We start from the raw sequence: 26135 nt of genomic DNA, 5'->3' as shown, positions 1-26135 counted from the left end.
GCTATTTTTATGTCCCAGATATTATGATGGCAATCTTGAAATACCTGTTGTTGCCTTTAATAATGCAGCTTACGTACCACCAGAAATATTTTCATTACTGATTTCAGAGCAAAAAGAAATCCAGAAAATCTGGATTTGTTCAATGATGGGCTATTTATCTGTGAAACTGCAAGAGTGGAAGAAGGCAAAGGGAAGACAGTGAATGGAAGAAAGCTTTTAATCTCATGTTATCAGGTTAGTCTCTTCCTATGTCTTCGAAGCACTTAGCACCTAACAAAGCATTGGATTACTATATGAAGTCTCACTTAAGCCTGTTTTCTCCCAAGTAACTCATCTAGAATTGGCTGCTTTATAGAAGCAAAATTATTTTGGGCAGCTAGTCCCCACAGACACTAATTGTTGCAATACAGGCTACTTACTGAGCCAATACCATCCATTAACGTCAGCAGTGAAGCAACAACTCTCTTTTCAACTTCACTCTGAGCCCCTTCTCTCTTGGGACAGAGTGCATCCAACTCATCTATAAATATAATGGAGGGCTGACTGGAGAGGAAAAAAAATGGGGGGGAGGGCAAATTAATGTTAAGGCAGAGAAATACTGAGCTATTTATGAAAAACATCCAGTTCCTACAAAAACTGACAAGCAACCCACTCCTTCAGGTGGAAGGTGGAAAGTTTCAACCTTGAACTAAAATGACTAATGTATCAAACAACTAATACTTTCAAGATGACCTACCAATCTACGTTTTTACTTCTCCCTCCCAAAGACTCAACATGAGTAAAAAGGCAGCAGTTTATTTGCCTCTTCTACAAATATAGTATGTGAGTCTTTTGCTGACGTACTGTGAACACCAATCATCTAGAAATCTGAAGTCTGCCTTAACCAGGTCTAATAAATTTGGACAGAATGCCAGCTTAATCCAGAGGCATGCTATAGCTAGAACCAACACTAGCTCATTTAGAACTGGCTTCCATGCCTCAGCAGCTTGCTATATTGCTCTCCAAAGATAAAACTAGAGAGAAAAAATTAGATCCAGGTGAAACTCTGGCACCTGCTTCTATCTGTTGAAATAAGCACACAACACACTAATTATACAGGTAGAGCGATTTGGCACCATCTACAACAGTCCCTTAAAAAGGGTAGTGTCCAAAAGCATTTAATAGGCATACCATAATTTCATCGTTTTCTTTCTAGCTAAGCTCTATATAAACAAATTTACTTCCTCTTAAAAACCACAGCAGGAAAAAATTACAATTTGAAGATTCCTAAAAATGTTTTTCTTTTAAGAACATTAATGCTGGAATCAATACCGCAAATAAGTGGCAAAAGCAAAAATTATCCAAAAGTACATACCACAGGGAAGCTTCAGCAAATACCTGACGTAATCTTGATTCAGACTCCCCATAAAACCTAAAATAATTAAAATACTTCAATAAAAATCATTTTTTGGTCTTTTCCAGGCAACTTGGAAAACTCCTGTGTGTTCCAAAAAAGCCATAGCACACCCTTTCAAAGTCCCCAAGTACATGCAAATCTATGACAATCTTTATTTCCACAAGAACAAGAAATTGAGGTAAAATGGGGCACAGGCAAACATATTACCATCTTGTAACTAGACTGAAGATTAAAGATCAAAGCTTCTCTTTTCTGTGTTAATTTTATCTATATTTTTAAAGCAAACAAACAATTCCCAAGAGACATTACTTGGTGTAGTGTCACCTTCATTTCAATTATTCTTTAACAAGCCATGCTTCTTGTTGCAGAACTAACATGCAATTGCAGATGCAGTTTTAATCCCCTCCTTAATTTAGTTCTTGCCTTACACAAATTTGTTGGCTAAATCCACTAAACATCTTTTATTACAAGAAGAAACATAAGCCCTACTGGAGACAACCCTTTCCCATTAGTTTTTTTACTTTCTTGGGCAGATAGCCCATAGCCAGTTCTACATCTATCCACAGACAGACAGACACCAGAAGAGACTTTGAGCCAATATATTTTTTGAATCAATAAAAATAAATTGGGTGGACTTAACTTACTTGCTGATTATTTCAGGACCATTAATAACCGTAACGTGAGCGCCAACCTCATTTGCAATTGCTTTGGCAATCATAGTCTTCCCAGTACCTGGAGGGCCATACAGGAGGACTCCTCTAGGAGGACGGATTCCTTTCAACAAGCAAACGCACACAGAGAAGGAAGTTATTTGTGATAAATGCCAGTCTGAACAACCTGCACTTGCATGTTTTCACTGTCCTGGTTATTACCAGTTATAACTTGACCTCAGCATTAACTTCTTTAACAGACGTATCACTTTGATAGAATTGTAGGCTTTCAGTAGAAAGAGCACTCTTATACAGAGCAGAGATCTATATTTTTAAAGTCCAGATGCTTCTGTTTAAAAAGCAACTATTTCAATCATATTTTTCAGTAGTTCAACATTTTAATTCTCCATATGCATTACGGTGTTTGGTTTGGGGTTTTTTTTTTTCCAAAAAACCTATTGGACTGAGTACCTAACATCCATGAACATGCTTTAATAAGTTATTAATGATTCTTAGTGTCATTATTACAAATTTCCAATGTCAGAAAACCACTTCTCCCTCAGAAATACTGGGAGGTTCGATTCAGAAAAATCCCTCAGAAACGCTGTGAAGTTCAATTCAAAAATACTTATTAAAAAGATTAAGAACATACATCAAAAGAATTAATTTGCCTCTTTAACAGCAAATGTTACAAGCTAAAACAGACAGAAACGTTCAGGCACAGAACATAAGGGGCATCAGAAGAACAAGGTACAACTGTGTACAGTTAAAACTGGACAGAAACTACAGGTAACTGTGTGAAGTACTATTATGATCCCAGACAGAGGACCCCAAAAAGTTTCAGACCAGCAAAAGTCAAACCAAATGGGCACAAACCCAAAAAGAGAAGATAAAAAATTAGAAAGCAAAAAGAAGAAAAGTCTGACAAAGGACTGACCCTGTCACTAAAGGCATTGCTGAAACACAACCAAAGAAGAAACATCAGTTGGTACTGCAATACCAGACAGAGAACAACGTGTGAAGGGCAGGTCACATTCCAGTTGTGATGGAGAATAATAGAGCTGGCATAGACAGAAAGTCCAAATATTAGGAACTAACATACTCAAAAGAAATAAACTGTCTGCTGTCACAGGATAGAAGTAAGTGTCATTAAGGAGAGGTTACTTTACAATAGTCTATTAAAGCTCCCTCATGCGGTGTTTCTGGCAGTGGCAAGAAAGGGAGCTGCTGAACCAAGGTCTCAGCTCAGCTGACAGCCTTGCTCCCCATGAGGAGACAAGGGCTCTCAACATTTTAATGGTTATGAAAGGTTTGCAACTGATGAGGAAACATCATCATCTCTCATGTAATTAATACAGAAGCTGATCAAGCAGTTTTGGGACTAAGTATGAAGAACTTTATGCTAACACAAAAATCAGGTGGTGATGCTGAGGTTGGAGGTCAGTGAGTTGAGCTGGACCACATGCAGATGAAGATGCCTCACACCATTCCATTGACACCGGCCCATCACACCCAAGCAATGTACACTAAAAGAGTGTCTTTTGGGAATTTTCCCAGTGACAACTGAAGTCATGTCTTCCCTAAGCCTATGTGTGGAAAGAGAAAAGGGAGAGAAATAAAAAGCCTCAAAGACATCCTATTAAAGAAATATTTACAGGTAAAAGCCCTGTCTCACAGTGATCCACACCTAAACAAGCACAATGAGCAGACACACCTACTTTATACATACCCATTTGTGATAAATACACAGTACAGACTTTTATCTTTGCCACAAAAATACCCAAAGTTCCTATGTATGTTAAGTATGAGTTTATATATGGCAACAGTAATTATGTTAGTTTTTCTACCTTGTCATTCCCTACTAAACACGCCAAGCAGTGAGTAAACAGCCTTAAAAATTTCCCTAAAATTTTGCAGGAACCCTACAACACACAGGGATAAAAACAGCAGATAACTTAATCCAACTGAGGTTTTATCAACTTGAAAAGATGCAATTAGTTGACTCTACCAGAACAAACTAAAATCTTATGAAGACACAAACATCTGCACCTTTTAAATGCACAGGTACAGAAGTCTTTCCTATTTGCTGTAAAACTTGCTGATGCATGCCTGATTTTTTTTGTACAGACACGTATTTCTTCCCTACTAAATTATTTTTCACAAGCTAATCATAACATCTTCATAGTATCTACACAGCAAGCATTATAAAACAGCTTGACATTGTTCAAACACACATGTATAACAGACCAGCATTAAATAAAATTCAGTGCATGCTCCTGGAATAGCTTGGTTTTACAAAAAATTAAACAAAGTAGAAGTCACATTAAAGAAGAAAAACTAGTATAAAATGAAGAAAGCCAACTCTTAGGCATCATACCGTAACTCTTGAACAGTTCAGCTTGCTTCAAGGGCAGTTCAACTGTTTCTCTAATAGTTCTGAGTTGGCTGCTTAGACCTCCTATCATATCATAGGTGACTTGGGATTCACAATCACCATCATCTGTTGCATTGGACCTTGTTTCAATAAAATTGATTCTAGTTCTTGAAGAAATGAAATAAAAAGTGTCTGCATTGCTTATTGCTCCAGTTTTGCCAGTCAGTAGGAGTTCATCAATGCCTCCTTTCCCAGGCGACTCCAAATTACTACTAAGGTCTGCGCCATCTCCCTTGCTGCAGGTTTTCTCTCCCTGACCAGTGCCTTGATCACTGGCTGTCAAAGCAGAACTGGGTGTAAGTGGTGAACTTGGATCCATCAGTTTGCTTGGTGTGCTCATAGATGCAACCTCTGGACTATTGTCAATGTCCATCTTGCCGAGTTGGAAAGACAAATCTAACATATTTGTGTCCAAATTTGATCTTTTAAGATCTGACTCATGCACACCACGGGAAACAGTGCTGCCAGTCAGTTCTGCACCGTCAGTTCCTTTCACTTTCATCACCACAATGTTACAAACTCTGCCATAGAAGGTGAAAGCCAAGAGGTTTCCTGGTAAAACAATTTTCCCATCTATAGGAAGATTAAAAAAAGAAAAGAAAAAAAAAAGGCAACATTTCAATCTACTTTGGCAGCAATAACATTCAGACATTCTTGTATCAGAACAACTCTTTGTGAGGAAGACTAGGTAAGGAGTGCTCTAAATAAGCATAACAAAAGACAGGTAATTTCCATGTAATTTCAGTTAATTTCAATGATCCTTTTATGCACAGACTACTGGATAAACATTCACCAGTATCATACCTAATCTCTCAGACGAATCATCATTAGTTTGATCCTTTTTTATTTCACACACCATACAAAGGGAGATTATGGAATTAGTAAGAAGTAAAAATTTTTTATCTGTTGTGTGTCTTACAGGTTCACAACAGTTCATGGTTAGACAACCTTCTGAGAGTCCTGGCCTCCAAAAAGCCAAGGTTTTTAGCCTTTGCATTGACAGAGAAAGATTAAGCAATGTGATCTGAACACACCCTACAGGCACAAAAAAAGAAAGGCAGAAATGTAAACATGATTTATCATTCCCAAACTCATGAATTTGAAATGCAGATTGTTTTCTGCTTCTTAGCATAGCAATACCCTTATTAATTCCTAAATCAGAATACTCCCTTTGAGTAGAACAATTTGCAGTGAGTGCTTTGAGTAGTGCTATATCTTCCACAGGTTAACTGGCTTTTTTGCCTTACTTACACTTATGTACCACCCAATAAAGAGCAATTTTCCTCATTTATCACCAACATAAGGTGGTTTTTGTTTTTAAGGCACAGTACTGCACTATTTTCTTCACACTGCAGTTCCGAAGAACATCACAATAACAGCCAGAAGGCCAGCAATGATTGCTAGAAAGCCGTAATCTGAACCAGGAGTATGTATAATGATCAGAAGAAATAGATCACAATTAATATAATTACATATTTACAGTATGGCAAAATTATTTAGCCCAAAGAAAATAAATCTCTGAAAGAAGCATGAGCAGGATAACACACTCTATTTTGCTATAAGCTCAACTGAGAACATTAGAGGAAACTGCTTTTCTATCCAGAACTTGTGAATCTACTATGAAAATTGAACAGTCAAAAGAGAAGCAACAAAACTTGTACCTAGGTTTCTCAGTAGACAGACAGACATTTCCTCAGCATTAACGGTGGCATCTTTGTCCCTGTAGCAGGAAGGAAAAAAAAAAGTATTTTTCCAAGCAGTAACTACTTCAAAACCAAAACAGGGTCCACACCATTAAGGCACCAAGCTAATAAATACCACCCATTTTACAGGATATCATTTAACCCCACAAACAGAAACGATGGATGAGCACTTGCCAGTCTTCATGTTATAGACTCATAGAATAGATAGGGTTGGAAAGGACCTTAAGATCATCTAGCTCCAATCCTCCTGCCATGAGCAGGGACACCTCACACTAAACCATGTCACCCAAGGCTCTGTCCAACCTGGCCTTGAACACTGCCAAGGATGGAGCATTTCACAGCTTCCCTGGGCAACCCATTCCAGTGCCTCATCACCCTTACAGTAAAGAACTTCTTCCTTATATCCAATCTAAACTTCCCCTGTTTAAGTTTGAACCTGTAATCCCTTGTCCTATCACTATAGTCCCTAATGAAGAGCCCCTCTCCAGCATCCTTATAGACCCCCTTCAGATACTGGAAGGCTGCTATGAGGTCTCCACGCAGCCTTCTCTTCTCCAGGCTGAACAGCCCCAACTTTCTCAGCCTGTCTTCATATGGGAGCTGTTCCAGTCCCCTGATCACCCTCGTGGCCCTCCTCTGGACTTGTTCTAACAGTTCCATATCCTTTTTATGTTGAGGACACCAGAACTGAACACAGTACTCCAAGTGAGGTCTCACAAAAGCAGAGTAGAGGAGCACGATTAATCACCTCCTTTAACCTGCTGGTCATGCTCCTTTTGATGCAGCCCAGGATACGGTTGGCTTTCTGGGCTGTAAGCGCACACTGAAGCTGGCTCATGTTCATTTCCTCATTGCCCAACACCCCAAAGTCCTCCGCAGGGCTGCTCTAGATCTCTTCTCTGCCCAACCTGTAGCTTTGCCTGGGATTGCTCTGACCCAGGTGTAGGACCTTGCACATGGCATGGTTAAGCTTCATAAGGTTGGCATCAGCCCACCTCAGGTCCCTCTGGATGGCTTCCCTTCCCTCCAGCGTATCAACCAAACCACACAGCCTGGTGTCACCAGCAAACTCGCTGAGGGCACACTCAATCCCACTGTCCATGTCACTGACAAAAATGTTAAACAAGACTGATCCCAACACCAATCCCTGAGGGACACCAGTCACTACTGGTCTCCAGCTGGAATTTGAGCCATTGACCACAACTCTTTGCGTGTGGCCATCCAGCCAGTTCTTTATCCACCAAGTGGCCCACCCATCAAACTGATGTCTTTCCAATTTAGAGACAAGGATGTCATGCGGGACAGTGTCAAACACTCTGCACACTTCCAGGTAGACGACATCAACTGCTCTACCCCTGCCCATAATTTCTGTAGCCCCATCATAGAAGGCCACCAAATTGGTCAGACAGGATTTCCCCTTAGTAAAGCCATGCTGGCTGTCACCAAGCACCTTGTTGTTTTTCATGTGCCCTAGCATGCCTTCCAAGAGAATCTGCTCCAAGATTTTGCCAGGCACAGAGGTGAGACTGACTGGTCTGTAGTTCCCTGGATCAGCCATTTTTCCCTTCTTGAAAAGCGGGGCTATATTTCCCTTTTTCCAGTCGTAGGGAACTTCACCTGACTGCCATGATTTTTCAAATATGATGGACAGTGGCTTAGGAACTTCATTTGCCAGCTCCTTCAGGATCCATGGATGGATTTCACCAGATCCCATGGACTTGTGTATGTTCAGGTTCTTAAGATGGTCTTAACCAGATCCTCTCCTACAGTGGGCCTGTAGGTCATTCTCACAGTCCCTGCATCTGCCTTCCAAGACTTGGGTGGTGTGGTCAGAGCATTTGCCAGTGAAGACCAAGGCAAAGAAATCATTGAGAAAGTCAGTCTTCTCCAAATCCAGGGCAGCCAGTTCTCCTGATAGCTTCTGGAGAGGGCCCACATTGTCGATACCTAGTCTCTCTTTTATACTATCTGAATATTAGACACATAGCAACAAAAGAAGCATGCATGTTGAATTCTGTGTTAGTTTTTCTATACATAATACTGTAATAAACAATATCATAACTTACACTTATCATTTTTAAAGATTAAAAATATGAAATGCACACTTCTCATCTCACCACACAAAACAGCCATTGCTACATTTACTGAATTTAAAATATTACAGGTAAAATGTCTCTTCCAGCCCTGCAAACACCCATACACATCTTCTATTCATGAAACTAGTACCTTCAGCACTTGCTAAACCATGCATGCCTTAAGTGCTGCTTATCCACTACCAAAGAAGTAGAAGTCCCCTCCACTACATATTTAACCAAGTTTAAGTGACCTGATAGATAAGCCTTAAGCCTCACCAGCCCTGGCCAGGCCTACAGCATTTTCTCAACTGGGATTTAACACACAACTGAAAAAATATGGTCTTAACCTAAACCAAGTGAAAGGTAAAAAGTGTCTTGTGAGAATGCCTTTCTCCAGTGTCTATTAAAATACTTTATGTCACTAAGAGCACAGACATCATTATCTTTCCCCACTCCTCAGATACACTGCAATGTATAAGACTATGGCAATTCTGGGTTGTTTTTTTTCTTCAGTGGTGGCTTATCCATAAAAACTTTTTTCTGTTTCATTTGCAGCTTTACCTTTCACTAAAACCCATTAAACTGGGTTTGTTTCAGCAGTTTCTTAATTCTGTAGGATTTAACCCCCTCAGCTAATCTGTACAAACCTCACACATTAGCCCTTCCGATTTCACAACAAGATGTTTTGACTACATCCATTTTTGCAGAGAACTGTCTACAACCTTTGTAAGCATTTACTGAAAAGCATTACAGGAAGAGCTAAACAGCAGCAATGTCAAGGCATTTAAAGCAGTTCCAGCTACTGCAAATAAAAATATGATCAACAGAGGGCGCTCTAAACCTAGAAATAAACCCCTATTTCTCAATTCTACTGATAACTAAGTAACTTGAGGGAAAGAGGTGTATTACGCTAATTTTAAGGAGCTCACACAAAATATCATTGCCATTCATGACAAGTTAACACTTCTTGTTACATTTTTGGAGTCTGAGGTTGGGGATTGATTTGAAAAAAAAAAAAAAGCTAAATTATGTTTGCAAGCAACTCCCTAGAGGTACTAATTTGCAGAGAAGGAGCTGCAACTGTAAAGTGTCTAGAAATCTAGGCAGTACTCAAATAATGGGATTTCCATTTCTTTTAATAAGTTATATTTTTACACGGTAGAATGGCACTAAGGTTTGTAATAATGAACAGGATTAAAAAAGACCAGTCACAGTTTTCTTTTTTTCCTAGAGTAATTCTAGGAAAACAGCCATTTATATGACTTTTAATCTGGTGGTACATATGCATAACAACCCTCAGAGCCTGACTCTTGACTGGCCAAGAGGGAAACCTCTGACTGTGGAACAGTTTCCAAAGAAAATTACAGTAATCAAATATCTCTGAAGTTACATACACAATTCCTCTGACATCATCCTTAGCTTATATTTCAGTAAAAGTCTCAGCTTTGAGGGAAAAATGAATATTAACATAGGGAAATATAAGTAGATTATGCTTAATTATTTAATTTAATGTGGGGTTCACCTTTTAACAAAATTACTGTTTTCAAACACTTCTATAACCAAACAGTATGTAATAGTAAAACTTTCTATAGGATTAAATTAACTGTATCAAAAAAATATCTTTTTTGCATTTTCTGGTAAGGAGAGAGGCACAGAGGGCAACGCAAGCTGATGGCAGGAAGTCAGCACACAATGTGCAGCCAAATTAACCACTAAAAATGTAATTAAAGTTAAATTGTTTATATTCCTGACACAAAGAAAGACTGCCTCACTAGCCATTTCTGAGAGTCAGTACACTGGAAAACAGCATCTTCCTGTTAAAAGGGACAACAACAACATCATGTTTGAAAACAGAGGCTTGATGGGGAAGTGAAATTAATTTATAGAAATTGAAGTACTGGCACACTTTCCAAGTAACTCTAAAATAACTTTATATAGGAATTAACTATAATCAGGTTCTGCATCAACCCAAATGCTGACTGTGGAATGTTTTGAGAATGACAAATACAGGAAGTCTGTATATTGCAGGTTGGTAAAATGTTAATTTCTCAATGCATTCACGATTTCAAGTCAACTGTGATTTGTAACTTTTGCTTCTCTGCTTGGACCGAATTTCCAAAAAACAAACACCTCAGAGTTTCCTATCCTAAAAATATTCCAATCCTAAATATTTCCAGCACAAAGCCACAAATATACAAAGGGCAAGTTTTGAAGGGAAGTAGTTAAAAAAAAAAATCACTCTCCCCAAGCTGTCAGATAGTATTTCTTTTAACCACAACAGGACTTCCCAACAAGAGCTTCTCAGACAGCAGTTTGCAGCTTACTTTCTAATGACAACAGCAGCAACACAGGTTCCTTCTAACCTGACGTCAACTATAAACAGAGAGATTATCCTCATCCTTTACAAGTGACTTACAAGTTCAATGAATCTGCCTTGACCATGCAGTTACACATCCTTGCCTAATGCAAATGCAATGCAGGTAGCTTGACCTCTGCTTCAGGAAATGCTGGGCTATCGTTACTATTCATTAATCTAACGTAAAACAAAGAATCTTTTAAGACTAATGAGCTTAATGTCATTATGTCCCTCACAACAGCACCTCATTTGAGATTCTGTACAACAGTTGAGCCACTCCACTGCGCACATAGGGGGCTGCAGTTAGCAGCAGTAAACCAACAGTTACTAGTCTTTAATCTTAACCCTGCAAACATCTGCAATTGTTTGATTTTGTGTGGGTACTAATACCATCAAAGCAAGAGAGAAAAACAGCATCTTCGAAGAGGCAGGAGTCGGCAGTGTAAAGCAGACACCTCACTGGGTTATAACGAGTTCCATACCTCAGCTTTACATTGATTTCCTCTGCCTGGATGACTGCACCAATTACAGGCTGCACAGTGACAGCATCACCCAGATTTACTTTCAAGTTCTTCTGTGTGGCTTCACTCAGCCCGACTTTCCCGCCTGGAAAGCCTGTGGTGGGCCAAGCAGTACAGACCTAGGTAGAGGATTCAAGCAAACAACTGTCAGTTAAGATGGATTTTTCTTCCCACCATTTCCAGTCCTCCACTTAGGAGGAGCAATGTTTTGTTATAAAAAAAATCTGCTGAGGTAGGAGAAGGATTTGGTTAAAACTCGGTGCCACAAAGTAAGATACTGAGTAGCACTGAGTTCTTAAGATATGATCCAAGACATTTTTCAAGAAAGAAGGGATTACACTTTGCCTACAGAGGAGACAAAAAATTCCTCCAAGACCCTACACATTCTGCAAATGACCCAAAAGCATACACTGTAAGAAATGCCTCAAATTAACAAAGAAAAGTGCTGTACTCTTTCTTTGCAAATAAAACATGTGTGTGTACATATATCATGCAAAATATAATACATATATTCACACAACATATATTTTCGGGAAAAAAAAATCAGTACTGAGAATAAGGATGTAACTAAAGAGTAGAAAACATGGATAAGCCCATTCACTACCTTTCTCAATGCATGCTCCATTTTGGTCTCTCCTGAATACAAGAGAAACATGCCAAAAGCCCCAGAAAAAGCACTTGTAGGGATAATTAAGAGTCTCACCTCCTGTCCTCCATCAGCAGACGTAATCAAGACCGGACGACCTATGCATATGTTTGCAGACTTCATGCTGCTCAGTGACAGCTGGGCGAGGGCTCTTCGCAACATATTTGGAACTTTATCATCTCCTAATATTTCCAGGAGAAAAAAAAAAAAAAAAACAAATCAACCAAACCCGTATTTTTTTCCTACTTGTCAGAGTAATTCAGTGTTTCTCACACTCCCCAATCAGTATAACTAACAAAACTCTTCTAAGCCCCCATGAATGGCAGCACCCAGCCACGAGCGGAGTGCAGGGACCCTCCTGGGTCCGCGCTATAAGGGATCAGTGTTTTCGACAGGTCTGAAAATACCCATGGTAAAGCAGACTGACAGATTTCCCATCCCGTTTTAACTAACAAGAAGAAACAGAAAAAAACCCTACAAACAAAATCAATTACACGGGGCTCAGCAGACCTTGCCCAAGGGACCCTCACTTTCCCTCAAACCCCATCTCCGTAAGAGGACGGGGCAACCCCTAGAACACTGCCACCGGGAGCCAGTTTCGCCCTGGCAGCCATGTGAACGCAGCTTTGCATGGACTCATTTTTAAACGAGCCACTCTCAGCCCGGCAGCCGGGTCAGACACTGGCCCGCCCCGCCACCCGCACTCGCGTACCTGCCTCCACCGCGTCAGAGACGCCTAGCACCAGCAGCCCGCCCTCGGCAGCGCCAGGGGGAACGGCGCGCGGAGAGCCATCTCTGCCACCGCTGTTCGGGACCGGCCGCCCCTTGCTCTTCCTTCTGGAAGAGGCAGACATGCTGCTCCGCCGGCTACCACAGAGCGCTTCCGGGAGCAGAGGCCGGCACCGCCCATGGGGTGGCCTCGTCTCGTCCGGCTCAGCCCCACGCAGCGCCATGGTGAGGCCGTGGCGTGAGCTGCAGCGTGTGCGGGGCTGGGCGGCCCTGGCGGGGCTGCAGGCGCGGCGGGATAAGTTCGGGGGGGTGAGCGTGAACTTGGCGGAGTTGCGGCAGCCTCTCCGTCTGGAGCGGGCTACCTTCGGGCGATGGCTGCGCGGCAAGTGCCCGGCAGGGGCCCCGGGGACGCAGGGCGGGGAGGGGGGCAGCGAGTTTTCCCATGAGCCGTGAGCTCACCTCAGTCGTGACCGCCATCTTTACGCACGCACAGCCGCGGTGGTGTGGTGAGGGGGGTCGGAAGAGACAGAAGGGAGGAAAGATACAGTTTCCTGTAGCTTACGGCATGTCCTAACATAAACCCACGTATTTTATGAGTTGACACCAAAATTTACTGTTTAAAATGGCCAAGCTGGCAGCCTCTCCACCTGTCACTGCTGGCACGTTTCTCACACCTATGGTAGTTTGACCAGCGGTAAATGAGGTGAAAATACAGACTTTGACGCATTAATCCCATCCGTTGTGTGCAGTGAGGTTTACAGCCAGAAGGAGCAACTGCGAGGGGGGTCTCAGAGGCCGTGGTGGCTTTCAGCATTATCCGTTCACTGTCTCTTGCAGGTTCGGTGGCCCAGTGGCGGAAGGAAGGCTGCATTGCCGTTTGGCTGCATGTCCCCATTTTCCAGAGTGGATTTGCAGCAGCAGCCGCTTCACAAGGCTTTACTTTCCACCACGCTGAGCAGGGCTCATCCACCTTGACGCTATGGCTGGGAGAAGGGCCCAGCAGGCTGCCGGTGTACGCCACCCACCAGCTGGGAGTTGCAGGTTAGTGACTAAGTGGTTGCACCCACAAACAGCTTTATGAACAAGTCTCTGGGAACAGGTTCAGTAAGAAATCATCTGCACAACAAGCACATGGAAAACAGCTGCCTACTGCTTGGGTAACTTTACAAACTGAAGTGTGTCATTCAGGAATCATAGAATGATTTGAGTTGGAAGGGGCCTTCAAAATTATCTTGTTCCAACTCCCTTGCCACAGGGAGGGACAGCTTCCATAAGACCAGGCTGCTCAAAGCCCCATCCAGGCTGGCCTTGAACACTGACAAAAATGTACCTGTATGACAGGGCATATTGCTAAAAACAGGCTGCTAAAATGAGAGGTGTCTCAAGAGAATTCCAGTTTGAGAAAATTATAAATAGCTCAGGGAGAAGAAATTGTGTTTCTGAAGCTTTAAATTTTAACTCAGGAATATTGTTTTTAAATACCATTTTAAGAAGCATATCTTGGCTTTCACCTAGCAGATAAGAGGTAGGATTTCAAGGTTCAAACAGTTTTTTAAAACCAAAAAAGTAACTACAAACTTTTGAGAAAAAAATTACTCCTCTGCTCCCTCTCCTTTCTGTAGATGCTTAATACGTGCATCTGCATAAACTATGCTCAAGGTCTGTAAATAGGCAAAATTGACCCAACAGCAGTTCTTCAGGGGCTGGCACAACCACTGTCCTAAATTACAATGGTCTAAAAGCTGCTCTAAGCTGCACCTAGAAGTCTACAACCCAAACAAGTATATTTGACAAACAAACCTCTGGATACCATGCTGTTACCCATCTGGACCTCCCACAACAACAGCTGAAAAGGATTTGCTCAAAAAGCTGATGTGATTCCCAAGGAACTAGATAAGATGGTTTCCCCACCAACACCTTTTTTTTTTTAATACATCACAGTAAAAGGAACTGATGATGGGCCAAAAATGCAATCAACTGTGCTTCACCAAATTTGAATGTTTTTGTCCTCTTTCCCAGCAGGCCTCCACAGAAATATTAACTACCAGTCCTATCAGTCACTAATGTCCTGTAAACTGGAGGTTGGTTTGGAACCCTCATGTACTGGTAAAGGGTGGATACAGCAGAGGGACAGTAAACCTCTCCCATTACAACCTTGACTCGCTTGTCCTTGGCTTGCAGGGACGCTGTGGAACGTTAATTCTTCACCAAGTGCTGTTAAGACCCATTAATAGCAATTAGAAAAATCTAGTTAGGAAGGACTTAACAAAAGATCGATTATTCTGTATAGCAGTAGGTCATGTGAAAGTGAAGTTTGGAAAAACAAAGCTTTCAATTACGAAACAGCACTACTACTATGGGTATTGTGACTTTTCAGTTGTAACACCAGCAGAGGTCAGGGTAGAAGCTGAAGACAGGCCTGTATTTTTTCAATTGACATGTTAAAGCTTGTTTTCCTGAGGTATGAAAACCTCACCATTAAAATATGCAGCATTAAATGCCAGTAAGATAATGCATGCTAGCAAAAGCACTGTGTTACTCCTTATGGTTGTAACTTGCATGTTCAGGGAGACATGACTTAACTGAAAGGGTATTTTTCTGAAGGAGTTTGCATAACTGAAAGTGAGAATTAGAAGAAAGTCATGTAATAGATGTGTTCTGACCTTGATAGTTATCAGGAAAGAATATAAGAAAAATCATAAGTCTGAGAAACTCTAAAATAAACATTTGAAAATATGAAAAATGCCCTTTCAGAGCATAATTTGCTGTTGTATGTTGAAAGAATTTGTGCGTAGAAACATCTGCAAGTAGAAAAAACTTTGAGGGAACACAAAGTTGCATAAATGCAGGTATATGGATTTCATAATTTATTGCCCAGATTTAAGATTTGCACAATGTATAATGTATGTATTCTTTGCAATGACTTTCCAGACCTGTAGGTTCTTATTCATTATTGGAAGTTTCTTTAAGAGATTTAAAGACTTAAGGAAGACATTTAGGTAGGTAAACAAACAGATTTCTGTGTGTAAAGTAACAACTGCAGTATTTTGGGGTTTCCTCTGTTCCACTCACTCTTAGTGATTCTGGAACACATCCCAGGGATACATTAAGCAGTGTGGATAACACCTGGCATACTGTTATTAAATTATCCTTCAGGAGTGAGAGACTTTGGTAGTGCAAGTGCTACTTTTAATATATTTTATCGAAACATTTAAGTAATTTTTAAAAAATATTAAATTACTTAAATATGTGTATTTAGTGTGTGTGTCTGTGCCAAACCCTAGACTTTTTTATTTGCTGAACAAAACCCTGTATTTTAGAGAGCCTATGCAGCAAATTTGCTGATGAGAGGCTTCATCTCAAAGCTGTGGCAAATCAATTAAATACAGCACTTAGTCTCTTGCTCATCCTGAAATTAAGAGGCAGAGATGTTGAGTGTAGTTTGCCAGCCTATGGGATGCCAGCCCAGGCAGCAGACAACAGGTAGCAAGTCCGTGTTGCCAAGTAGACCAGCAGCTGGTTTTCATCCTGTCTGGAGTTTCCCACATGGTAAATGCTGTGCAGCCAGGGATAGTGCCTCAGCATGGTCTAGCCAAGTGATGACAAACGTGTGAATAAGCACGGTCAGGTCATATTTTGCCAGATTAGATCAGAGTCACCAAGAAGTAAGCAGTAAACGTTACTCATTGGGCTCGGCCATTATTGTTTAAAAGTAGTGGAATATGTGATGCTTCTTCCAGCTAACTCTAACTTACTGTGTCCACTTGTAGGTGTCAGGATTTTCCAGACATGTAAAGATACAGAAAAGCTTCCTGTGTATGAAATGATTAAGAAGTTTTTGAAAAGCATTTCCAAAATTCTCCGCCTCCTAACTGGTCTGCCATCCAGGAAGTTACATGTTTATAATAATATACTTGAATTTAATTAAGTTAGTTAATATAGTGCGTAACAATGACATAGGAAGACGAGGAAGGAAAGTGAAAGGAGAGGAAGAAAAGTAAAAGTCACTCTTCTCCCTTGCATGTAATATGACAATGTGGCTGTTATTTTCAGTGCTGCCTACCTTAAATCCAGTTGTTGAAACAAAGTCTCCACCCTCACACTCACATGATAGCCTTGGACAGTCCTGTTACTTAAGAAAGGTTGTAAAATATGCAGCTGCATAAATATTAGACTGTACAGGAAGCTGGAGTTAGATAGGTTATGATGGTCCAAGGAATCAAAACTGATATAAAAGCAGCTCGCAAGTTGTTTTACAAAGTAATACCTATTCCTGTCTGCTGCCGTTTACAATGCAAGCAGTCATGTGTGTACTCATTACTTCGATGACAAGTGCTTTTCAATGCCAAACATCTTTTCGTACAAGCTGACATCAGTGACAAAACAGGTAGAATGAAGGTATTTTTCCCCTCCAGTAGACGTTTTCTGGAGTTGTCTAAAGAATTTTTTTTTAAATAATTTTCTTACCTATTTCCCAAAATAGAACATTCAGAACAAAGCAGTGTTCTAATAGCAATTGCTTGATTAGGTCACAAGCATAAACCTTTCCAGAAAGTCCTCCTGCTGTTAGATGATTTAAAGCTTCAGATACCACATTTGTAGCAAGAGGGGGAGCTTTTAGAGCTGCAGTCCAGAGTCTGTGGTCGAGGTCTGATCTCGTTGATTCTACCTAAGATTCTAACATTGATTCAGCTGAGGGACTCCTGAGTTACACTTGAGAAAATGAGAATGGCTGTCTTAGCCGATCCTAGTGTTTTTCCTTTCTTCTTGCTTTGGATTTAGGTATCATCTAGCAGAGATTCTGGTCATCTCATAGAAAATTTCACTGCCAAAAATTACATTGATAGGCATTTATTTCTGTGGAGCAGAGGAAAGAAAAAGTTATTCTGTTTGACTCAAAGTGTAGTTTCCTGTCTTCAGCAGTACTCATTGGTCTCAGCAAACCATTTACTTGAAGAACAGCTTTTCTAGAACATAATCCTTGTAATCGCAGCATGCATCAGAGTCGCCCCTGCTTTTAATCAGTATAGTTCTTAAACCTGGACACTACTAAACATTTATGGAGGAATGAAATCATAAAGTTATAAGCCACGGTGAGGCAGATGCATGACTACCCTCTTAAAGCACATCCTCTGACATATCTTGAAGGAAGATTGGTATTTCATCTTTTAAATAATCCTCCCCCACAGAAGCCTGCTATATATTATTAAAAAGCAGGATGTTTTGAGCTGGCCATTCATCCCTTGATAATTCCCTTCTGTGGAAATACTTCCCCATAGCATTTTAAATGCATACATCATCACAGATGTGACCATATACTCTTGCTCCTGCTGTAAAATTACAAGCATTTTTTCTTATTGTTAACTACTAATTTGAAACCCATGCATGACTGATGTGGAGAAGAGCCTGGGAAACTGTACCACAGTGCTCATTCTGCTCAAGACAGCACACTTTAAAATTTTAGAGAAATACATGTTTTAAGGGGAAGGAATTGTTGAAGTATGACCAAGGAGTGTGACAGGATGACTAAACATGAAAGCACCTGGGTTTGAAAAATGAAAACTTGTAGTCTGCTGGAGAAAGTCATGGGCTGAACATGAGGACACAAGGAAAAGCTGAACTTTTCAGTCATACATCTTGATTTTTTTTTAATTTTTTTTTTAATCAAGTGGAAGTGTCACTTTCACACTTGGAAGCAATGCTTTTTGATGAACAAGTTGACTTGAATTACTACACAGTTACTATCATGAGTTGTTAGCTGGGCAGTACAGTATGAGTACATAGATAGTTAACCAGTTGGAACGTTACCAGTACTATCAGCCCACCAAGTACTACAACTTGTGTGTTATTAACCATAAAACCCTCAAATCTTCACTACAGCAGGCAAGAGTTTTGTCATGAATTTCACTGGAGAACAATTCATGCCCATCATGGCCACTCAGCTGGAGTCACTGGAACAATTTCTGTTATTTGAGCAAGCTTGCAGGCACAGCTCTGCTGAAGCAAGCAGCTTGCTAGGTTATTTTGATGCTGTCTCGATGTTGCCTTCTTTAATTCTGATAATACGAACACAAGCAAACTATTTTTTTAATTTCCTGTCTAACCTGGAACTTAAATGTGGGAAGTCTTTATCTTGGTGCTGTTTTGATTTTTTTCTACAGGATACTTAACCTTTTTCATATTTTACTGTGTATCAGTTTCCCACTGACAAACCACTTTCTGCTATTGATCTATACAAATCTCGCTAACTGTACAAGCAAGGGGGTTGTCATGCTTTATCAAAACATGTTAAATTAGAGCGGTTAAGATTGAACATAAGTTAACCTTAGCACCGCATCTTTTCCAATATTATCTCTCTATTAGGTGCTGTCCTACATGAAAGCACTGGAAAGGTGTTGGTTGTACAAGACAGAAATAAGGTAAGTTTGTTATAGGATTATAAAATAGAGAAGTTCATTTAGAGAAGCCAACTCTGTAGTATAAAACAAAAATATTTTTATTCCAGTGCAGAATTGTTATAGTTAGAAATTACTTTGACGAATGTCTTGGAACACATCTATGAACAGATTGTTGTATTGCATTTGAAGGAAAAAAAAAATCAGACTTTGAAAACCAGTGGCTTTGTTGTTAATTATAGCTGGTGACTGAATCAACAGCACAAAGCATCCTCTCTGCTTTTTGTTTTCTCCTGTAACTGACCCATAAGTCCCTGGTACCATGTTTGGACCCATGCAGCCCTCTGGAAACCCCCCATGGCTCAAAGCACATTTTGGGAAAAGAATTCAGATTCTGTTTGGTTTTGAAAATTCCAGACATATCTGTGGCTTTAAATAAGCAATAACATGGTTGGCCATGACTTGGAGACTACCTCAGTACTGCAGGTGTAAACATGATCAGTTTCTCACAACTGGAAGTGCTTGACCTTGCTGCTGAGAATGTCAAACCAGAGCATATTAGTGTGGTGAGGGTGGGTTGTGTGATGTGGCCTGGGGTGACCCAGCATCCATGGCTGGTAATGTCTCCAGCCTCTATCAGGCTAACCTGGGTTTAATATGGCACGTGCAGAAAGCTCCATAGCTCGTTAGCAGTTGCCTATGCCATTCCATGTAACATACACTTAGCTGCCATCATGCTTTCATTTGCAAGTTAAATAAAAGCATCTCTAGGACAGTGAGATTAACTGCAATTTAACATGGAAACAGTCAGAACTTACATACATAGATTGAAACGTACTTGGATGCATCATTTTAATTTTATACAGCTAAAACTATGCCAGAATCTCAACTGGCTCCATTTCAAAGGCTTTTCTGAAATTAGCTACCAAGGAATTTCTTCTCAGGGCATAAAATGTAACTTCAGTTAACAGGCAATTACAACACAGTTAATGAACTTTAATAAAAAAGTGCTTTCATCACTTTTTTTTAGACATACAGCGTGGTGAATTTATAACACGAGTTCAGAGAAAAAGAAACACTCTCTCTTTGCTTCCTCTGAACTATTAATTTGACATGTTTTTTTAACATAAAGTAAAATTTGAAGGACTTTTCCATAGCAGGACCTCCAGACTTACATTCAGCAGTTACCAATTAAAGCATAAATCCACCATACAAGCTATAGGCTCGTAAAGTGGTTCCAGTTGTGAAGTCTCCAGGAGCAGAACAGCACGTTGTGAACTTCAGAAATGCTATGTTGTTTTAACTTTTACGCACACAGAAGTGTTAAAACTGCATGCTTGCCTTTTAGTAAATGCCTTAAATGGGTCTCAGAGAAAAAGTAGAAATTGCACATTCAGAAGGAATTAGTAGTTTCCTAAGCCCAGACTGCTTAAAGTTTAACTTCTTCATGCTGATTTTGTTAAAGCTCATCCATAACCATTTTAAGCACAGGTACTTCTATCCAGTTTTGCAGGAAAGCATTGAATGCTCAATTCAGGTTCGAGGTCTGATTCCGTACTTGCCAGGATTACCTCCATAGGCTCTGGCCACAGAACACAGTCTGACACTGCTCTTTCCCTCCAGCCTGTTCTGGAAAGTGGGATGGGTATGTTCCAGGTCAGCTATTCAGCCTACCTTTCTGGCAGAAAGCTGACAGCACAGTGAGGAAGGAAGGTGAAAGGAAAAAAATTATTGTTTCCAACTCCCCTCTTTACAGCTCTACTTAGTGACTGGATAAAATTGAGTATAAAATCTGGAGTCTGTGAATGCCCATACATTGCCTGTGCTGTGAGCAAATAAAATACCTCAGTGCAAGCAAATTGGCTCAGATGGTTGTTTCTCACTGTCTCACTGTTCCAACACTCCTCTCCATTCTTCCCTACAAAATGAGCAATTCCCGTGAAATGGTGACTTCTAATACAAATGATGTTCTGAAAGCTTTGGAAAAAAAAATAAATTGGACAGCTAATGGAATTCTAAGAGCTCTTTGGATTTAATTATGAAAGGACAATTCCACAGTACACAAAGATTTCCAGGAACGGAAAACAAAGCTGAAACCCAGTAGACAGCTATATGTGTTTTCCAGCTGCACTATTTTTAACCCTTTGCTTTAAATTCCTATCCAAGCCTGCTAAGAGTGCACAGAAAAAAAAAACTAAAATCAACCAATCTTTTTCCAATGTAGTCGGAGTTTCAAATCACTGGTAAGCAACAACTTCCCTCTCCATGCTGCATGTACAAGAAAAGACACCTTTTTTTTGGGCCAGTGTAGCTTTTTACTGCGTTTATTTCTAGTTGTAGGTTACCTTCTTCCTACATAAACTTCTAATAAGGAAAGAAATAAAAAGAATAGTATATGGATGGAAAGGTAGATCCTAGAAATCTTAGTGCAATTGCAGGAGGTATAGGAACTGGGACTCCTTGACCACTATCAGTAACAGCACCAAGTCTGCACTTCACATTCTGTTTTAGGTACTGAACTTTATTGCAATTCAATAAATGCTTCTACATGTAAGTCACAAGGCATCAGTTTCTATATTCCATGAAAACAAATGACAAAGTTACACTACATAGTTATTACAGACACCCAAAGGCATGTCAAAGCCAGTGCAATATAAAACAGTACTACAGTCATAATACCTTTCTGTAAGATTACAATTACAAAATACATTTTTTAAAAGCCAAAACCATGGAAGTGGAATACATTAGTGATTAAATACAAGATTATATAATCTATAGCAGCTTTTTTTTTAATACCTAACTACTCTAGTTATCTAGCAGCAATGTTGTCTAATGACTGTTAGACAGTTTGTATTTTCAATCAGTAGATGTTTAGTTTCAATTTTTCGTACAGACTGTAGGTATCACTGGTCATCACATTAGCATGAACAAAGAAGTTCCTATGTAAAGCTGTACTGATGTTTGTTATTACAATACTGCAGCTTCAAAAAGTCATGTGTTAATTGTCTCCTTCATATTAGGGAGTACAACACAGGCTTCAGTAATATTTTTTTTCCTCCAATACAGACTACAAATGCATGGAAATTTCCAGGAGGTCTGTCTAATCCAGGCGAAGACATTGGTAAGTCCTAGGATAACAGGTCATGTGTCAACAGAATTGTGAAGACGTGAACAGGACTGAAATACGTTGTGACTCACATCACTGCTTTGAGTTGGTAACAGATGGAAGTGGTCCTGTGACCTCAATGGTAACAGGGCAACGTTATGTGCAGGGCAGAGAAGTTTTGCATTTGTAACATCTACCCTTTTCCACACTTTCTTCTCTTAATTGAATGCTTGAAGCCAGCTTATTTTTGATAGGCTGTTGGACATGCTGTAATACAAGCCAAAAGTGCAGAGGATTAAGGTAATCAGGATGTAACCCAAATAAAACTGAACTATCGAGTTCTTGGTTCCCACTGGAATCCAGGACAGTGAGCTCAATGAGGGAATGAGCAAAAATTTCCAACTTCTTTTTTTTTTTTAATGTGCAAATCAGAAATAAACACAGTTGCTTCCTTCCACCCTTGTTCATTTGGTTTGTTTAGACTGTGAGCTCTTTGGCACAGGACCAGAGCTAAGTGCAGCACCTTGATCTTGTGGGCACCTACTTGCAACTAGAGACATAGGGTGCACTTCTGTGTTAAAAACAAGGCTGCTTTGAGGAAACCTGTCATTTCTTACCAGTGTGGCACAGGCGGGTTTAAAGGTGAATGAACAAGAGTGTTTATGAAGAGACAGAAAATTGTGCTTTTTCTCCTTTCATCTCACCCCTTAAAATTACAATCCACAGACTGGTTCATTCCTAACATACACTGCAGTTACTAGGTAGCTCTTATTTTTTAAAGTTATGTTTGCGGACATTCATTTAGCCCCACAGAAGGATTCATAGGAATTTATTCTTCCCGCAACTCAAAAATGTTGCCCAGAACAGTATAGCAGCTCTAGCAAACTAGATATCAAGCCTAGGTTTCCACCATTTTATACCTTAGAAATACCTACTGTTTATCAGACTTCCTACAAGAACAGGTGGAATAGTATTCCAGCTCATTATTTCAATACATGGAGAAAGTTTCTAGTCAGCAGGGTATGGCCGAGCTGTAATTTCCATAAGTCAGGAGTTATGTTTTAAATCTTTTTGTCAAACAAGACAACAGAAATCAGAATTACTTGCTTGACAATGCAAATACACGTACCATAGTGCAAGGGATTCATGTTTTCATAAGAATCTGTTGTCTGGCCAGGCTCCTTTTCACTTCTAGTGACAGAGTTTGGCTCTAGGCCAGGAGACAGGGAGGGATTTTTGTATTGAGGGAAGAGAAAACAGCCAGCACTATCAAGAGCTCCCCCAGAGGAGCCCTGCTGCTGAGTAAGGCTGTGGCCACCCCTCAAGTAGCAGGTGAGGTGATGGCTGGAGCCTGGATACAGTCCCTGAGGAAGGCCTGGGAGGAAACAAGCCTCTTACAGCTGCCTTCCTGCCACTACTAAACTATCCCATAGCGCAAGTTATGATTCAGTACATCACATCTTAATACTAGAAGAAGATATAAATTAGTGAAGCATAAAATACAATAGAATTTAATTTTCCCCTTTTTATCCTTACATCAAACCTTATAAACTCACAGTTATTCAAGGGACCAAGTTTCAAATTATAACTGCAAATGGCATTTAAAATGCTTGAAGATACAGTTTATATGAAGTGACAAAATACATGGCTGCCTACTTTATGAGTACTGACTCATGCAACTAACCTGGATAGTTTTGTAATGCACATTAAAGAAAGTTAATACATTTTTGTATTTGAATATTTCTGAAACTCAGGCCCTAGTTTCTAGCTTAACTGTCATTATGTATATTTTTATATTTTATAGATATACACACACATTTAAATAAAAGGGAAACAGAAAACACACTATTTAAAATCAAATCTCAGAGCTTAAGTGAAATCTCTAATTATTTCATTTATCTCAACCACAGCCTGCCTCAGCGTTCCTCACAACATCAGTTGTTTACCATCTTTGACCGCTCCTGTGTAATACAGCCCCTTGCCTAATAATAAAACCACTTGCCACAGGCAGTTTTCTTTGCAACCTACTCTTTTAAACCAAAGGGTTGCAGCCTCTCCAAGGGTCAGCCATGGTGAATGAGTGTCTTTCCCCATATGCAGGTGCCTTTTAACTAATTAACACTGTAACAAAGTCACTAACATAAACGTTAGGAGACACTGCATATTAATGGACTTCCAGTCCCACAGAGACCTCTATACACCTGGTGTATGCAGCTCCTTCCACCACATGGTAGAAGTTGAGCTGAGGCAGAAGGATATACAGATTTGGGGTCATTCACATACAGCTGACTGGCCTCTACTGAATAAATTGGTTTATATGTTGCTAGCCAATGTATGTCCACATTATTTCCAATATTTGAAACTATCCCTTAAAATGCCTGCCTGCTCTGTTCACCTCTTGACATGTTGCTACATGAGCTTCCATAGGAAGGCTAATACAAGTTCTCTTAAAATTTATTTTGTGTTTGAAGTAAGCCAGTGCACTCATTTCACACTGAAATGAGCTAACAGAAGCAGGGAACATCACAGAACAGCTACAAGCATTCACCACTCAAACAAGACACAACAAGGAGTTTGCATAGAATCGTAAAAAGCTAATATTTTACCTACCAGTATTTTACTTATTCCTGGCGAGTAGGATTTGACTTGACCGCAATGAAATTGCAGACTTTTGGAAAAGAAATGGAATAGAAAACTTCTTATTTGGGTTCCTCAATTTAAGTTTTTCTTACCTTTTAAGCCCCTTAAGTTAAGGCTCCTTTGATAAGGAAGAAAACTGACACCTGCATCACTTCAGTTGATGTGCACAACACATACACATGCAGCACGGATTCCTGCAAGCACTGGCTGTGTGCTGTACTGGTATTATGGCATGTCTGAAATGTCACTGCACACTTTAAGATACATCTTGAAACAGACCTAGCACCAACTTTCACCTTCTTCAAGCTATAGTTTTACCCATTTTGTTACACCTTGTGGCAAAGCACAATGGAGTGGATTTGATCAGGTGGTCTCCTCTAGGTATGGGTGTTCAGCTGTACCTTGTCTGAATCTGAAACCGGGCAGAGGCAAGGAGGCAGAGGGGACCAGGATTCAAAAGGCTGAAATGAGGGTGCAATGCTGCCCTGGATTAAGAGATAATAGAACCAGCAACCACGAGAATGTCGGTTTCAAAACCACACCCTCTACAGAATTACCAAAGTTTCTTTCATCATTTTCTAGGATACAAACAAGAAAAGTGTGTAGCAACTAGTTTTGTTTGGGGACCAAAAAATTAGCTTATTCTTGTGTTGAAACAAATAGGCTGACATTCCAAACAGCTTACGAAGCAGAAAAGAGAACACTTTGAGTTACAGATTTTCCACACTGAGGAGGTTTTAAGAGTGTTGAGCTGTAAGTTGTATGTACTGTAAGGTTTGCTCTTTTCACCTAGGAGACACAGCAGTTCGAGAGGTGTTTGAGGAGACTGGCATCAAGTCAGAGTTCAAGTCCATCCTAAGCATACGGCAGCAACATGAACACCCTGGGGCCTTCGGGAAGTCGGATATGTACATCATCTGTCGCCTGGAACCCTCCTCCTTCAACATCAGCTTCTGCCAGCAGGAGTGCCTGCGGTGTGAGTGGATGGACCTTGGTGAGCTTGCTCAGACAAAACTCGCTACTCCCATCACCAGCAATATAGCTAAACTCTTACTCTACGGATACCAGGAGGGGTTTGACAAGATTGATATCACCATGAGAGAGTTCCCTGCTGTCTCTACAGGCCTCTTCTACAAACTGTACCACAGGGAGCTGCCTGAGTCCTATAGAAGCATAATGTGATACCAATACATTTCACATTTCATTACAGTAATAATTTAGGAGTACTATTATTATTGTAGTGTTACAGAGATCATATTAAAATTATCCATGGATTTCTTTTCAGGTAATTATTTGAAAGTAATTGTTTACTCTCTATCAAGTTATAGAAATATAAATTATTTTTAAAGGTGAGTGTTGCTGTAAGTGTGCACCAGATTTGTTTTCCTTTACTCTGTAAAGTAAGCATAAGGCAAATAAAACAGCCCTACATAGATAATCTAGCACAAAACGTAAGTATTATTGGTCCTGAAAATGTATCTTCC

The 26135-nt window shown here is 40.2% G+C and overlaps 2 protein-coding genes across 3 annotated transcripts in view; one reads left to right on the top strand and one right to left on the bottom strand.

Moving 5' to 3' along the window:
- AFG2A (AFG2 AAA ATPase homolog A) overlaps positions 1-12732 on the bottom strand; it is a 231644-nt gene extending 218912 nt beyond the window's left edge. The window contains 8 exon segments of the mRNA XM_005143020.3: positions 420-543; positions 1355-1411; positions 2041-2170; positions 4424-5053; positions 6142-6200; positions 11097-11254; positions 11839-11963; positions 12494-12732. Of these exon segments, the coding sequence (XP_005143077.2) occupies positions 420-543; positions 1355-1411; positions 2041-2170; positions 4424-5053; positions 6142-6200; positions 11097-11254; positions 11839-11963; positions 12494-12635 (1425 nt within the window). The 5' untranslated portion in view covers positions 12636-12732.
- Positions 12531-26093, top strand: NUDT6 (nudix hydrolase 6). 2 transcript variants are annotated; one of them, XM_031043612.2, is made up of 5 exons: positions 12531-12735; positions 13348-13551; positions 18874-18929; positions 21972-22026; positions 25445-26093. In XM_031043612.2, exons 1-5 carry the CDS (start codon positions 12690-12692, stop codon positions 25831-25833), a joined length of 750 nt encoding a protein of 249 aa, XP_030899472.1. In that variant the 5' UTR covers positions 12531-12689; the 3' UTR covers positions 25834-26093. The 2 variants fall into 2 exon arrangements, with proteins under 2 accessions (XP_030899472.1, XP_005143076.1); XM_005143019.3 differs by having other exon boundaries at positions 12733-12892.
- The last annotated feature ends 42 nt before the right edge of the window (positions 26094-26135 follow it).

Source organism: Melopsittacus undulatus, chromosome 5 (assembly GCF_012275295.1).
Source record: "Melopsittacus undulatus isolate bMelUnd1 chromosome 5, bMelUnd1.mat.Z, whole genome shotgun sequence".
Taxonomy (NCBI): Eukaryota; Metazoa; Chordata; class Aves; order Psittaciformes; family Psittaculidae; genus Melopsittacus; species Melopsittacus undulatus.
Note: the sequence above shows the minus strand (reverse complement) of the source record. Positions and strands in the feature narration are given on the sequence as shown.